Raw genomic sequence first — 16,269 nt, 5'->3', positions numbered from 1 at the left:
GACTTAACCAATAACCGTTATAGTTCCACACTATCTCAAGTAAACTAGTCATCAATGTTACAGCACAACCTACCTCATTCAACCCTGACATAGCCAACAACAATTATAGTATTACACTATCTCTTGTAAACTACAGCACTACCCACCTTATTCTACCCCCTCCCTCGTTATAATCAACTAGTTTTACACTGTAAAAAACGGATTCTCTAATTTCACTCCACAGCCCACCTTGTTCAACCCCCTGATGTAACAAACAATGCCAAAAGCACCAGACAAGCAGACAGGGTTGGCCGGTACAACCAGTCCTCTGTCAGAATGAATGCAGCAGGGAATGTTACTGGATTAATTGACGAGGATGGTAAGGTGTTTTTTAAACTCTGGTTTATCAAATTAAACTTAATTGAGAAAAAGTAATCATTTACTTAATTTATTTTTAGTTAGTTAAACCTGATGGTTCCGAATGGTCATACTAAAATAACTTTATAATTACAGTAATACTCACTTCTTTGTATGTAATTTTGGTTATTTCTACATTCTATGTAGTTTTTTAAGTTTACAACATGCATTTATGGTAAAAATAATTATTTTTTACTACGTTGAGAGATGTTTATAACATTTGAAAGATTTTAAAGCAGAATGATTTGGAGTGTATGAAGAGTTTATTAAAAGCTTCAAATAATATATTTGGGGTGTCTGAATGAATGATCTACAATATAAGTTATTATATACCAACTTGTTATTGTGAGCTTTCTGTTATGATAAGTGCATTTTTTTTTTTGAAGATTTGAGCATGCAGTTAATTTAGGCTAGTTTTATTTAAGCTAATGACAGTGACATTGATGTTTTCAGCACCTGCTCATGGAAAAGTTTCTGCCAAGATTCAACAGCTTCTAAATACATTAAAAGTAAGCTGTTTTTCTAATCCATAGCATTAACATTTACAGTTCTATTTAAGTATTTTAACATTAGCACATTGCAATCATTTATACAAAATATTCACATGTATTTAAGAAACTAAAAACTTTCTTCTAGTTATCCTTTTAAAACCTGCATTAAAATTTCTTGTATTTTTGTTAAGGTATTTTTATTTTAAAAATGGCCTATTCATTTCTTAAATAATAAATAAATATGTGTGTTCTGTAATTAGTTGTTTATATGAATAAGTAGTTTAAGTGTTGAATGACACCTGTAGTGTTTTTTTCCCTCAGAGACCTAAAAGAAAACCTTTAAAAGAATACTTTGTTGATGAGGAGGAAGCTACTTTAGAAAGTTAGTGATTTCCTTAATGTGACATACTTGTTTATTTACTATGTACGTTTGTGAGACTTTGTCACTTGAGCATGAACAGAATAATTTGAGAACTATTGATAAGTTTTGTTTCTGAACCAGGTAACATTCAGGCGTTAGGGCAATTTTTTATTTTTATCTGACACTGTTAACAATTGTCTCTTCAGTTAGTTTTTGTTCAGTTTAAAATTATAAATGTATGTAGCATGTAAGTGGATACATTTTCTTCAGCCCCTACCACAGATCCTAACGCCCCCAAACCTGAAGGCAAGGAACTTATACCACAACAAGGCGATCCACTTGTGGTAAGACTCATACATTTTATATTACTAAAATAATTTATAAAATCATTTCCTGTTTATTGACGTCAGGTGTCTAATCTCATGATTTAATGTCTGATGTATACATGAAAAATGGCTAAATGTTTTCGAGAAGGATTTTTGTCATGTGTTAACTTAATGGAAAAAATCTGATGTCATATTTTGATTTATGTTAATAGAAAATTATTTCTGTTTAGATTCCTTCAGGCCTTCCCCGCAACTTAGAAGGAGCACTTCACAGATACGGGTCGTCAACTTACAAAGCTAATGCTATAACAGTACTTGATGCTAATGGAAAACCATCATATAATTTAACCTATGGGAAATTGCTCAGCAGAACACAGAAGATTGCATACAGTTTGCTGTGTAAAGTTGGTCAGAAAGGGGAGCCAGTTAGGCAAGGGGATCGGGTATGTTAGTGTTTTCTCCTGCATAAGTTGGTAGTTTTATTTATCATAGAAAGCAGCTAATTTTAAAATTACATGCTAATTTAATTTAATTAAAAATTTAACTAAATGTTTTCATGAACAAGCTACATAATTAATTTTCTTACAATAAATGTTAAACCAATGATACTTTTCATTCTGAAAAAAGCAGAAAATTTAATCTTCATTAGATAGAAATTGTCTTTAGTTGTTATATCAATATTTAATTGCGTTTATTAACCCGTCATTTCTAGATGGATGGATGGATGAATGTATGAATGTGTGTCCGCAGCTTTAAGTCGTATCTCCTCCTCAACGAAGCAATATCGAGGACTAGTTGCAAAAGCAATTATGTTAAGCAAGTTACGAGGATGAACATAGGCCATAAAAATTCCGGGTTTCTTTCATGGATTTCCCGGAAAAGACAAAAAAACTCGAAAAAATGCAGTTTTTTGCCCATATCTCGGCAACCAGACCTTTTAGCGACTTGAAACATGTACCAATCGATTCCTGCCATAATTTAGAACAATATTGCCGAAGAAAGTTTTCAAAAATATCCTTTCGTTCGGTCACAAACAATTTTTGAATTAATTAAAATTTGGGCCGGATTAGTAGGCATTTTTATCCAACCACACCACACGCGTCATCACATTCAATAGCTGCGCCATCACGTTCAATGGCTGCGTCATCAAGTTCAGTAGCTAGGCGCGCAATGGTTTTTAGTCATGTCACTCTATTGTAAATAAAACATGTATTTTAACCAATGGTTTTACTAACCCTGTTCTTGATTTACGCTACGACGGAGCTATTTTTAGATAACATAAGGAAATTGCGCTTAAATGTCACTAGACTTTTTAATTAACTTGTTTCTGATATTGATTGTTTTTTTTTCAGGTGGCTGTGGTGTATCCCAATAATGATCCCATATCTTTCATATGTGCATTCTATGGCTGCATCATGGCTGGGGTGGTGCCTGTACCTGTTGAGGTGCCATTGTCCAAGAGAAGCGGAAGCTCAAATGTAAATATACTTTATTCATCTTTTTACACTTGGCTCGTCCATGTTTGTTTTTATCAAATTTAAATCAACTCATATTAAATTACAAATATTTTAATTGGCCACTTCAGTTTTTTTTTGACTAAATTTTTATAAGTGCACTTAGTGAAAAAAAAATTATCAATTGCAAAATATTTTAAAATTATTGCATTTGTTTAATATTTTATTATAGAATGGTTAAGTATTTGATAGTACTTGAGTAAAGTATTAGTTAGAATAATGATTGAGTATTTAGTAGCACATATGTAAAATACTTCATTATAGTTTGGTTCAGTATTTGATTATAGGTAGATAAAGTATTGGCTAATACATTGATAAAGTGTTTTAGATTTCTGAATACCTTTGATCCCCCTAGGATGCTGGAGGAGCTGGTGTAGGATTTTTACTTGGAAGTTTAAATGTTTGCTGGGCATTGACCTCAGAGAACTGCTACAAGGGCCTGCCTAAATCATCTAATGGGGAAGTTGTTACATTCAAAGGTGAGACCTACGTTTTGCCTGTTGTTTCTACTTAACATGATGGCTATGTGACCACTGATAAACGTAATATTTAGTAGATATTAGAAATAATTGTATTGATTCTAATATTTGCCAGCTTACAAAATCACATAGGGCCTAACCCTTTAAATTCTCTTTCTAAATTCAACTTAATACCTGAAATGTTAAAAAAAAACATTTTTCCTAATTTATTGTTGAAAATGTAATAAATTCACAAAAAAATTTGGTATCGCTGAAATAAAATAAGTTTCAATAAAACTTTACAGACATATTGACTATAGAAGCTTTTGCAGTTAAAACTAGCACTACATTTTTCTAAACCTATCTGTGTGTTGAAGCAGGTTCAAACTGTTTACTTTATTACCAGGCTGGCCAAGGTTAAACTGGTTCATCACAGAAAACCTGAGTAAACCTTCAAAAGACTGGGTCATACCCACCAGACAGACAGAGGAAGTGCCTGCTTATATTGAGGTCAGTTTCCACAACGACAAATTAAATATTACACAGTATTATTGACTTTACCCGTTTTGATGTGCAACCATAAACTGGCCAAATACAAACTATACTAATACACTTAAATTTAGTCATTTCGTGAAAAAGTGTTTTATTATGCTTACTGATTTTAGTCTGTTGTGAAATAAAAATGTTCTTGTTGTTGTTTCTAGTATGCACTGAACAAGGATGGCAGCACAGTGGGCGTGACAGTGATGAGAAGCACAATGCTCTGTCACTGTCAGACCTTGACAGTAGCTGCTAATTATACAGAAGGTAAGCCTGTTGTCTAGTGTAAATTAAATATTTATTATAATTAGTACTTAAATTATTATACTGACATATTAATATTTACACAAATGTATTCTGAGTAAAAATGTTCTAGGGTGACATGTTAATTGTACTTTATTTTTAAAAAATTTGCTCACAGTAACTTTTCTAGAATCCATATTTTTATAGACTTTGCATGGGTTTTGGGTGTTATGTTTATGTTTCAATGAAAATCACCTCTAAACATGAAACTGCTAGTGTAACTGTTTGATGTATTTAGTTCTTGAGTAACACATTGTATTTAAAACTGTCATTGTGTTACTTCTTAAACTAGAACATGATTATATTTCTTTTACACTTGTATATTAAATGTTGATGTCTAATGAACACATAATTGACTGTCTTATCAGGTGAAGTTATGGTGTGTGTATTAGACTTTAAAAGAGAAGTTGGGCTGTGGCATGGTATATTATGTGTAAGTCTGTTTTTTATTATCATACAAAGATTAGCTTAGTTAATCAATACAATTAGGATTAAGATCACTACTGGCAAGAAGTAACAAGTTTCAAGAATAGACAAGACACTGAAATTTGAACTTAAATCATCTCAAGTGCGTTAATTTTTCAGAGCGTTTTCAATGGGATGCATGTGATTTTTATTCCTTATTCTCTGATGAAAGTCGACCCAGCATCTTGGATGAAGATGGTCACAAAATACAAAGGTTAGTGCTCAGCTCACTATACAATATCAGTCGAAATATTTGATGATAAATAATTTCTTTTGTAATATTTTGACTTGTTCTGTACTGTAAACTTTAAACCAATCATAGTTTTCCTTGGTCTTGTTATTCTGTTATTTATATATATTATTCTGTTATTTATATAAACAGAATATTTAATTATAAAAGTTTTGAAGAAATAACCCACTGTTATCTTTGGTTAACAGCAACAGTAGCAATTGTGAAATCTAGGGACATGCACTGGGGACTGCTTGCTCAAAAAGACCACAAAGATGTCAACTTTAGTTCTCTAAGATTATTACTTATTGCTGATGGTGCTAATCCATGTGAGTATTTGTTTCTAACTAAAATAAAATGTTAGAATACTCAGCATGTTTGATACTGAAATGTCAGACTGTAGAGGCAATGAGTTAATTATTAAATGTTAAAAGAAAATATATATGTTTATCTGAATTTACATGTTGAGGATTAGGCCTCTATACATGGTTATGTAAAAAAAATGATACAAAAGTTGAAAAGTGTGTTGAATCATATGTCAATGTTTTTGAGAAAAGTCATTACTTTAGTCACTCATGACCTCATAGCTAATGGAAAGCTCTTAACAATTAATGTATTTCTTTTCTCAGGGTCTCTCACTTCTTGTGATTCATTCCTAAGTGCTTTCCAAAGCAAAGGTTTAAGGCCAGAGGCTATATGCCCCTGTGCAAGCTCATCCGAGGCCCTGACCGTTTCCATTAGAAGGTTTGTCTTAAATTACATTGCTACTCTTCATTAGCATTGCTGGTGTATGTAGTTGTCTTTAGAAGCCAGTGTTAAAGTGTTGAGTAGGGTTGTGTAAATAATGGTTTAGGTGGCTGTTGTAATCTATGTTGTGGTTTAACTCAACCCTCAGGCCTGGAAGGACAAGTTCCAGTGCTACAGGGAGGGGCATTTTGTCTATGCAAGGTCTGAGTTTTGGTGTGGTCAGAGTGGACAGTGAAAACAGCTTGACGTCCCTCACGCTGCAGGACTGTGGACAGGTCATGCCTGGTGGTAGGTTATCCTCTAGATGTACTTAGAGCTAAGTGCTTAGTTAAACACTCTCTAGTTCAGTGGTTTCTTACCCCGGTTTGATCCAACCCTAGGGTTTCGGTGAGTCAGTCTCAGGGGTTCGGCGGAGGTCAAGACACGACCAACTCAAATGATTCACGATAGGATTTTGTCAGTGCAGATGATAGAACTATTTAGAAGGGTTTGTTAAATGTGCATATGAAACTGGTGGGGGTTTGGTACCTCCAAAAAGGTTAAGAACCACTGCTCTAGTTAGTGCTTTTATGAAATGCTACAGATTTCATTGCTCATTTTTATTTAATCCGCAGTAAAATTTTAGAAATTTCTTTTTATTCTACAGCATTTCAAAAAATTGTTTTTAATGTGAATTTAGTTTAATTTCTGTTTTTAGTAAATAAAATGACTTAAAATTCTCTTTAAAATGAAAAAAAAATACAGTTACAATTTACCATTTTGCTGAATTGATTCCACTTATTTTGCAATTAGAATGCTCATCTGTAAATACTACTGGCACAGATCTCCTCAACTCTAGACTGTGTTAAAGGCAACACTTATCTGACAGACTTCACTTAGTACTGCTGACTGCCTCCCTGAAATAGATTCTGGTCCCATAAATCTCCATTCTGGGATGTGTCAAAGCACTTTCACCAGTTGTCTCCCATTTGTGAGAGCCAAAACTTAATTGTTAGGTGTGGCAAGGTGTTGGGCTAATCAATATTTCATCTTGATTTTTTTTTCCTTTCTTCTCCCTCCCCCCTGTCTCTGTCCCCTTGTAGCAACAATGGTGGTGATCAAGCTGGATGGCCCACCCCAGCTGTGTAAGGCTGATGAGGTTGGTGAGCTGTGTGTCAGCTCTGGGTACACAGGATCCAATTACTGGGGGCTGCATGGCATTACACAAACCACATTTCAGGTATATGTTTTGTGTCTTTTGGGGAATGTAATGATTTTTTTTTTATAACTGCTAGTTGGAGAACTTTTTTTATTTTACTCCTGGTAGCACAGTTAGGGGTCAGGGGTGATTAGGTTTTGAGTTGCATCAGGATTAGTGTTAGTGTAGTGATACAATCCAAGTAAAATACTCAAACTTCATAAAAGTATTTAAATAGTTTCCATCATAGTAAAATATTTTATTCTAAAAAGTAGGTACAATTGTATACAATACTTATTCTGACTAGTCTATGCCTTTTTTTTAGCAAACTCATTTATTTATTTAGTGTTTCCAATAATTCATTAAAATTCCCTCCCCCCCCCTTCAAACCATCAATATATCCACCTTATGAATAGTTATATAGTGTTTCTGTAGCTACACTTTAATTTTAGGGTTTTATTTTGCATAGCATAGGGTTTCAGTTGCTAGATTTCTTGAAAGTTAACTCTCTAAAAATATGTATGCTCTTACACTTGTAGTATATTTATATATAAATAATGTAACAGAAAGTTAAGATTTTTATCAGTTGTTTTGATTGTTTGTTTTAGGTTCAACCAATTTTAGAAGATGGCCGCATACAAACAGACCGTTCATATGTGCGGACAGGTCTGATTGGATTCTTAGGACCAGTATGTACATTGTTTTACTAATATTTTATGGCATGTTGGTTTATTTATATTGAAATAATTTTCTTTTACATTTAAGAAACAAGCTGAAACATTTAGATCCATGTGAGCATTGGATTGTGTTGTTAAAATTTTTTTTTTTATTCATAAGCTTCAGTGGTGTATTAGCTAAGTTTGTAAAGCTAACCAATATGACTCTTTCCTCTAGGGTGGTTTAGTGTTTGTGTGTGGCAGCAAGGAAGGCTTGATGCAGATCTCTGGTAGAAAACACAACACTGATGATATTATTGCCACAGTCCTGGCTGTTGAGCCTATGAAGTTTATTTACAGAGGAAGGTAAAGGCATTGGACCAGAATAGCCTGGACTACATCTTTAATTATGCTGCATGTTTACAGCAATAGTATCACAATGTGGGGTAACCTGTTGCTGTATTCAATCTACCTCTGTATTGCTTTTATGAATTAACAGAAAATATAAAAATAAAATTTGGTGCTTCAAAATTTTAAGGCAGACCAAGCCCCTGTCTCAAGTATGAAACATGTACTCAAATCTGTCAGACATTCTGAGACCTCCCAGCTCTGATGGGTACCTGACTCAAATTAGGAAAAACTAAGGCGTCTCATATCTCAGGCACTATCCCTTTTTATGCCCTGTCTTGGGCAGTGAAAAGAAAAGCTGCTGATAAATCTAAAAATCATTTCAATACTTAAACAGTTGATAGATATTGAAATATTACCAACAATTCACGCTTATAATTTGGATCACCATAAAAATCTACCTTTTAACTTTTTGTCATTGTGATGCTAAGTTGTGAGGTAGTTTGTTCATGAAATTGTCTTTAAATCACTTACCATGCCATCTGGTAACAGGATGTATTACAATCTTATTTACAGGATCGCTGTCTTCTCCATCAAGGTGCTCAAGGATGAGAGGATAGTGATTATAGCCGAGCAGAGACCAGACTGTACAGAGGAAGAGGTATTCATAACATTTATCACCAAAATTTGTGGAATCTTTATTTTCTGTTTTCTTATTGAATTTTTTCTCTACTATTATCACTTATTAATGGAGACATGTTGAAATTAGATTTTTATGTTGATCCATTTTTATAGAGGAGTTTTTCTGTATTTTTAGTATCATATTGGATTTGATAAAACTTTAAAAACTAAAATGTATTTTTTATAGAACATTAATTATTATGTGACAAAACATCAATTTATGAATTAAATTTTTTATAATGTCTGCAATTAATGTAATGATAAATCATATATTAGTTTTTCTGAAGTTTAAATTTCTTTTATGGTTTTAATCTAGCATTAGCTTTAGTACAATTGTTAGTAACACATTGATTTATAAAATAGGCTCTTTAAATGACAGTTGCGCATCATTGTATTGTATTGGGGTTTTTCTGCTAGTATTGCACTGGTTAGAGTCAAGGTTAATGTTAGGGGTGCAATATTGGTATAAGAAAAGTTATTTTTACAGTACCAATATTGCAAAAACCTTATAAAATAAGATGTATTTGTGGTATAAATGAGTTTTCTAAATTTTCTCAGAGCTTCCAGTGGATGAGTCGAGTGCTTCAAGCTGTGGACAGCATCCATCAAGTGGGGGTCTATTGCTTAGCTCTAGTCCCACCCAACTATTTACCCAAGGTAATTTGGTCACTGCAGCTTAGTAATCTTCTCTTTCAACACACATTGTTTTTGTTTTAGAACTTCTACTTGCCATTTATTTACAACACAGTTAAACTGTCTTTACGTCTGTTTTCCAGACGCCTTTGGGGGGTATCCATCTCCACGACACCAAGAAAAAATTCCTGGAAGGCTCACTTCACCCTGCTAATGTGTTGATGTGTCCACACACCTGTGTCACCAACCTACCAAAGCCTAGAGAAATTCATCCAGGTGAGCTTAACACTTTATTAACTCTGTCTATTATAGTCACAGTTATATTATCATGCACCCTTATTGTCAATGGTGGAATGTAAAAAATACTAAAGCAAATGTTTTGTTCAAAGATGTGAAGCCATCAGCTGTGCATGTTGGCAATATCGTGCAAGGTGCCCGTATGGCATGGGCACAGGGACGTGATTTGGGGATATCTGATGACGATACCGACTCGACTAAAAAGGTAATTGTGGAATTAAATAACTCAAATAAATGCTTTGTAATGTCTGTTTATTAACTTATATCCCACCAATAAGCTTATCTTTTATTTTTATGTAATTAGTGTACTTGAACAGTTTACTTGAATCTTAAATGAGCTTAAAGTTCAAAGCGTAGGAGCTTTTTTAACCTGTGTAAAATGTTGATCCCTCTAGCACCAGTTTTTGACAGAGATTCTCAGATGGAGAGCTCTTACAACACCTGACCACATTCTTTATACCATGCTCAACTCTAGGGTAAGTTTGTGATGTGAATTTTTTAAGTCAGTTGTATTCATTTTCACTAAATAAATTCTATAGAAAATTTTATTATTAAAAATAGTAAGAAATAGTAAGACATTGCAGGATTCTGTTCTTTATTTAATTATTTCCATTTTGATTATTTGTACTTATAGAATTTTTTCTAGCTATGTATTTCTATTATATTCACATATTGTGAAAGAATTTTTAACTAGATCTTCATTTGTACATGTTTGTTATTAAGTCTCTTATTTTAAAATAACAGAATCAAGCTTCAGCTACCTACACTTGTTCACAACTACACAAAAGGGCTGAGAAAATTGGCTGTCTTTTGATGGAAAAGGGCAAGCTCAATACTGGTGATCATGTAGCCCTTGTTTTTCATCCTGGTAAGTTTTAGACTGGTCTATAAACTGTTTGTAGGTTCGATTGATTTCTGTAAAAACTAATTTTAATTTTGTTAAATGAAGTCAGTAAAAATTTACATTGAATCTGGTTTGTACATATTTGTATCAAGATAAATCTAAAACTATAGTCTTAACCAAGCTTTGATTAATGTATAGAGAAAAGTTTTAATAAACAAAAAAGAAATGCTGGTTTACAATAGCATAAACAATTTTTATTTGTATATGAAAGTATATTAAATTTTTAAAATCTTTTTTTTTACAGGTGTTGAGTTAGTGTCTGCATTCTATGGATGCTTGTATGTAGGTAAGGATCTTTAACTTGTTGCCACTCTTCACATACATGACACTGTTGGAATATGTCAGTATTGTTATAGTTTCATGTCAGTATGTTAAAATCAGAAAAGTTTTGCCACTGTACAGTGTGGGTTGACACATGCTTTATCTCCGTAGGTTGTGTCCCTGTGACCATTCGACCACCCCACCCACAGAATGTTTCCTCAACACTTCCAACTGTCCGCATGATAGTTGAGGTCAGCAAGTCTGTGGCCATCCTCACCAATAGTGCGACTATCAAGTTGTTAAAGTCTAAGGTGAGACAGGTTGTCTGTTAAAGTGTCATACAGAAAAGTGTCATACAGATTATATAAGATGCAGCTTTTGCAAGTCTTAACATAAATTTCAGAGCAATCAGCTCTAATTAGTACCTAACATTAGTTCATCATCATCATCTTTTCCTGTTTGTGCTCAAGACACATGGGGCAGATCAAGTGAGCTGATATTTATCAATGACCTTGGAATACAAGGGGATAGTGGGGTCAGCACTATTCCTAACTGCCCTTGTTTTCTTAATGTGAGTTAGGTACCCATAAGAGCTGGTGGACTCAAGGATGCCCTACAGACTTCAGTCTGGGATTCGAACTCAAGATTTTTGAGTTAGCAATCTAGAGCTCTCCCTCTCTGCCATGCCATCACCCACCCAACATTAGTCCGTAGGAAATAAGGGCAGATGGTGGAATGCTAGCCCTTCAATTTCTCACAGTATGTCCTGTCTCTAAAACATAAACCAAAATATTCCAAAGTTTAAGCTTACAGCAGACAGTTGGTGACATAAAATTGTGCAGAATTCTATTGCTTTCATGGAAAGAAAAAAAACTTTTACTTTTAATAAGCTGTGTATTCCCATCTCTCAGGCTTTTTTTTGTAATACACGATTTTAAAATATCTGATCCAGCAATCTCTAGTTGTTGAGTTTTCTACTCTTATAGCTAAAAAAAAACATTTTATTTCTGATTTCCAGGAGGCGTCTGTAATAGTTGATTCTAAAACCTGGACAAACCTGCTAGACACAGACGACCTTCCTAAAAGAAAACTGGCAGCCATCTACAGGGCACCAACACCAGAGATGATCTGTTACCTGGACTTCAGTGTTTCCACCACTGGCATGTTGGCAGGTGTTAAGGTAGGTTGGGGACATTGGCATGGGCATTCTAGTCTACACATGGGCAGGTTTCTTGTATTATAAACAAAGTTAGAAATAAAACTGGCACTGTTTATATGTACACGTGATTGTTATTGTCAACACAATGACACGCCTTTAATGGGTAATCTAGGGTGTCGCTCAACATATAAGATGGACCACCAACGGGTTACAAAACACAAGACTAAGTAAAACAAGCTTGTTACAAAATTATTCTAAAAGTTTAATAGCTATTTACACACAGATAAGCAAAGTCAGTTCTAATTCAGTGACACAAAAGAGTACCCAAATCTAGGATATAGTGGCTACTATACAGAACATAAGTGCCCACAAACCTGCTCACATGAAATTACTGGACTGAGGACTCCAACCACACTGTCAAATTCCTTTTATACCAATGCAAAAAAAAACAAGCTGGGGAATGATGTAACAACACTGCTCATAGAATGAGACAGATTACTACATACAAACAACATACACACATTCATCCCCCACCCCCTTCACTGCTCACTACACTTGTGCAGTATAATTAACTTAAGTATACTAGGTACCTCTATGTCCACTGTCAATATTGAATTGAGAGTTTTTTAAAAAATACTCCGTGTAATAATTAAGCTCAATATATTGGGCAAGGGTAGTACTAAAGAAATGTGTAGGAAAGTATCTTAGATACACCCTGCTCTCTACTCCTTTCATGTTTTGCTCCCCACCCCAATCGTTAAAGCAAGTAGTTCTCTCACCAAATGATTGACTGAATGATTACCTCTGTGCAGATGTCCCACTCCTTTCTTGTTTTGCTCCCCACCCCAATCATTAAAGCAAGTAGTTCTCTCACCAAATGATTGACTGAATGATTACCTCTGTACAGATGTCCCACGCATCAGCTACAGCTCTCTGCAGGGCCCAGAAACTACAGTGTGAGCTTTACCCTTCTAGAGATGTGGCACTGTGTCTGGATCCCTACAGCGGCCTGGGTTTTGTGCTTTGGTGTCTTAGCAGGTTTGTTAACCTAGGGGGTTATATCATGCTGGGTCTGTGTTAGCAAGGGTGTCAAAAGTTAACGTAAACATGTTTTATTTCTTCAGTATCTACTCTGGTTATCTACGTTAGTATCTGCTCTATGTTCTATGTTAGCATGTTGTTGTAAGGTGTGTAAAGCTAATGTAAATTTGTTTCTGAAGTATCTACTCTGGTTATCATTCAATATGTTTTTAGTTAGCAGGTTGTAGGGTGTGTAAAGCTAATGTAAATTTGTTTCTGAAGTATCTACTCTGGTTATCATTCAATATGTTTTTAGTTAGCTTGTTGTAGGGTGTGTAAAGCTAATGTAAATTTGTTTTGTTTCTGCAGTATCTACTCTGGCCACCACTCCATACTGATTCCTCCCACAGAAGTAGAGCTCAACCCTGCTGTTTGGTTAACAGCTGTTAGCCAATTTAAAGGTAACAACCATATTCTTCCTACATCAAGTTTGATCTGTTTATATAACAATTAAAACCTGGCCAACTAAATTATCTGTATTTTTTTTTTAGTTCGAGATACATTCTGTTCCTATGGAGTTATGGAACTTTGTACAAGAGGTCTTGGAACATCCACCGCCTCTTTGAAGGTAATTATCTTTTTTTTTAAAATAATGTTACTTTCTTGTTTTGAGGGTATTACACACTGTTAGACTTTAAGGCACTGAGCGTAGGTGAAGTAGAGTTAATATAAATGTGGCCACATGGTATCCAGAATACAGTTGTGTCAGCAAAATTCTCCTTATCCAAAAGCTGATTTCAATAATTTATATGGTGATTACCTTTGTAACTTAAAAATAAAGTAATAGAGTTTGATATATCTGTTAGAGATGGCTGGGTATGAGCTATGCAGACAATATTTTTTTAAAGTTCTAGAAATATTGGTATAAAATTATTACATCAGAGTATGTTTTTTATGACTCCATCTACTAAAGAAGTAAAATTCTACTTTTAAAATCAATTAAATACTTCTATTTCCTAAATCTTGACAAATAAAACTTTTATTTCCTTATGCTAAAGCTAAATTTTTATTTTTCCCTTTAGGCTAAAGGTATCAACTTATCTTGTGTCCGTGCTTGCTGTGTGATAGCAGAAGAGAGGCCAAGGATATTGTTGACCACCTCCTTCACAAAGTTGTTTGCTGGCCTGGGCTTGAGTCCTAGAGCAGTCAGCACCAGCTTTGGTTGTAGAGTCAATGTGGGCATTTGCTTACAGGTGAGGCCTTACTCGATAACTACCATAGTCGTCCCATTACATTATTATATTAGTTACATCTAGACTGTCTAAAAATAAGACATCAAAATAGTGAAATAACAGTGTTGGTGCGGTCAGGTCAATAATGCTCATGAATTGATTGCTAAACCGATAAATCACAAGTTGGAAATTCCAGGTGGCAACAACACATTTAGGAAAGAAAACTCCAAATTAAAGCAATTGCTGCCTTATAGTTTGTTCTTGGTTGGCCAAAGGCTAACGAAGCTAATCCAAAAAAGAAAAGCAGGCTGAAATGGGAGTCAACAGTCTAAATGGTGCATAATAGATTGACATGTAATACTTGTGCTTGAGCAAATCTTGTCCAACATTACAATTAAGAACGAAGAAGATTTAATTATAATCAAATAGCAATGGAGCATCTTTTTTATTCTATTTTTTTCTATTAAGCAATTTAGCTAGAGCTAAGTAATTAAATGAAATGCTAGACAAAGTAGATTTGATTTTGTTCGTTTGTTATATTTGAATCCAAATTTTGTTCCAGGGAGCTTCGTGCCCTGAGACTACCACAGTATATGTGGACATGAGAGCACTGAGGAATGATAGGGTAACACTGGTGGAGAAGGGAAGCCCACATTCATTGTGTCTACTGGAGTCTGGGAAAGTGAGCTCATCTTTCCCTTCTTTAACATAGTGTTATACTTGTGTCTATGTAGAACTAACTTCTTTTATTGCTTGGTTTTACTGAACTGACAAGAAAAATAAAAATTGAATTTTTTCACACTCTCATCAGCTCTTACCTGGGGTCAAGGTTGCCATCGCCAACCCTGAGACAAAAGGCCAGTGTGCTGACTCCCACCTTGGTGAGGTAAGTGTCAGCTAGATCACAGGTATGAGGTGTTATAGATACCACTGTAGAGGGCAGAGACATGGAGAAATAGTATGAGAAATAGTTGACATTTGACATGTTTAAATCAGATGGGAAATAAGTTTTTGTTTTTTTCATTTTAACTGGAAGTTTTCTCCAAATTAAGTAAAATTAGGAGCTATGTCAAATGAATGAATTGATAATGTGAACACTAAAAAAATGTATGAAGTGATGCTATTTGCCTTTTTTTTAGCTTGCAATTTTTTATGGAAATAAAAGTATGCTATTTGGACTTTCGCTGTCTATTATCCTGAATGTTGCTTTTATTTACAATTTTAATATTTTGGTTAAAAAAAAAATGCAAATGGTAATTAAAAAAAAATTGAACAGGTGTAAAGTACATTGAGGTTTACAAGATTATGTATTACATTTTGATGGTATAATTTTCTGCTGTTAAGAGAAGCAGTACTACAACTGATCAGTAACTAAATCTAACCTAGTTATATGTTGCCAATTAAACAGTACCCATTAACACTTGCCTTAATGAATGGCACATTGTATTCTCTTGTTTGATCAGATCTGGGTTAGCAGTCCACACAATGCCAATGGCTACTTCACCATCTATGGAGATGAGTCTCTACACCATGACCACTTTGACTCTCAGCTTGCCACAGGGGACATACATACAAGCTACGCCCGTACTGGTTTCTTAGGATTTATACGTCGCACTGAACTCACCCAATCAGATGGGGGTTAGTTTTTCTCTTTTTTGGTACATTCATACATAAATATGGTCTAGATTTATATTTTCTTTGATGATACATGATAAATTGTATTCAATTAGAGATATAAAAAATATTTTTTTACTCTTTAGAGCGTCATGATGCTATTTTTGTCGTGGGGGCATTGGATGAAACAATGATGCTGAGGGGGATGCGCTACCATCCAATTGATATTGAGATGACAGTGCAGAGGTCACATCGCAAGATTTGTGAATGGTACAAAATATTTCATATCTGATTCTCAGCATAACAACCTTAGCTTAAGTGTTATTTTAAAAATTCCCTGCTAATGACAAGTCAAATTGCAGAAATATAAAAATTAATAAAGATTATCAATCACTTTGTAATAAGATGGTTTAGTATCTACTTAGTTTTACTTGGTATCAGACATGTTTACAAGCCA

At 34.3% G+C, this 16,269-nt stretch overlaps 1 protein-coding gene across 1 annotated transcript in view; it reads left to right on the top strand.

Annotated features, from left to right (window-relative positions):
- Window positions 1-16,269, top strand: part of LOC131938324 (disco-interacting protein 2) — a 49,237-nt gene that overhangs the window by 28,020 nt on the left and 4,948 nt on the right. Inside the window, exons 6-39 of the mRNA XM_059296331.1 lie at window positions 224-358; window positions 850-905; window positions 1,209-1,269; window positions 1,519-1,592; window positions 1,805-2,017; window positions 2,927-3,052; window positions 3,444-3,567; window positions 3,953-4,056; window positions 4,251-4,353; window positions 4,758-4,822; window positions 4,975-5,068; window positions 5,293-5,412; window positions 5,713-5,827; window positions 5,979-6,118; window positions 6,913-7,049; window positions 7,616-7,696; window positions 7,902-8,029; window positions 8,588-8,672; window positions 9,251-9,349; window positions 9,469-9,601; window positions 9,715-9,827; window positions 10,018-10,098; window positions 10,367-10,490; window positions 10,771-10,812; window positions 10,959-11,098; window positions 11,806-11,967; window positions 12,854-12,984; window positions 13,336-13,427; window positions 13,518-13,594; window positions 14,049-14,219; window positions 14,761-14,880; window positions 15,010-15,084; window positions 15,662-15,836; window positions 15,959-16,082. Of these exons, the coding sequence (XP_059152314.1) occupies window positions 224-358; window positions 850-905; window positions 1,209-1,269; window positions 1,519-1,592; window positions 1,805-2,017; window positions 2,927-3,052; window positions 3,444-3,567; window positions 3,953-4,056; window positions 4,251-4,353; window positions 4,758-4,822; window positions 4,975-5,068; window positions 5,293-5,412; window positions 5,713-5,827; window positions 5,979-6,118; window positions 6,913-7,049; window positions 7,616-7,696; window positions 7,902-8,029; window positions 8,588-8,672; window positions 9,251-9,349; window positions 9,469-9,601; window positions 9,715-9,827; window positions 10,018-10,098; window positions 10,367-10,490; window positions 10,771-10,812; window positions 10,959-11,098; window positions 11,806-11,967; window positions 12,854-12,984; window positions 13,336-13,427; window positions 13,518-13,594; window positions 14,049-14,219; window positions 14,761-14,880; window positions 15,010-15,084; window positions 15,662-15,836; window positions 15,959-16,082 (3,820 nt within the window). The remainder of the gene's footprint in view (window positions 1-223; window positions 359-849; window positions 906-1,208; window positions 1,270-1,518; window positions 1,593-1,804; window positions 2,018-2,926; window positions 3,053-3,443; window positions 3,568-3,952; window positions 4,057-4,250; window positions 4,354-4,757; window positions 4,823-4,974; window positions 5,069-5,292; window positions 5,413-5,712; window positions 5,828-5,978; window positions 6,119-6,912; window positions 7,050-7,615; window positions 7,697-7,901; window positions 8,030-8,587; window positions 8,673-9,250; window positions 9,350-9,468; window positions 9,602-9,714; window positions 9,828-10,017; window positions 10,099-10,366; window positions 10,491-10,770; window positions 10,813-10,958; window positions 11,099-11,805; window positions 11,968-12,853; window positions 12,985-13,335; window positions 13,428-13,517; window positions 13,595-14,048; window positions 14,220-14,760; window positions 14,881-15,009; window positions 15,085-15,661; window positions 15,837-15,958; window positions 16,083-16,269) is intronic.

The sequence above is a fragment of the Physella acuta genome, unplaced genomic scaffold (genome assembly GCF_028476545.2).
Source record: "Physella acuta isolate Inbredline_101_S28 unplaced genomic scaffold, ASM2847654v3 ptg000242l, whole genome shotgun sequence".
Classification (NCBI taxonomy): domain Eukaryota; kingdom Metazoa; phylum Mollusca; class Gastropoda; family Physidae; genus Physella; species Physella acuta.
This window is presented reverse-complemented; position numbering and strand designations above follow the sequence as displayed.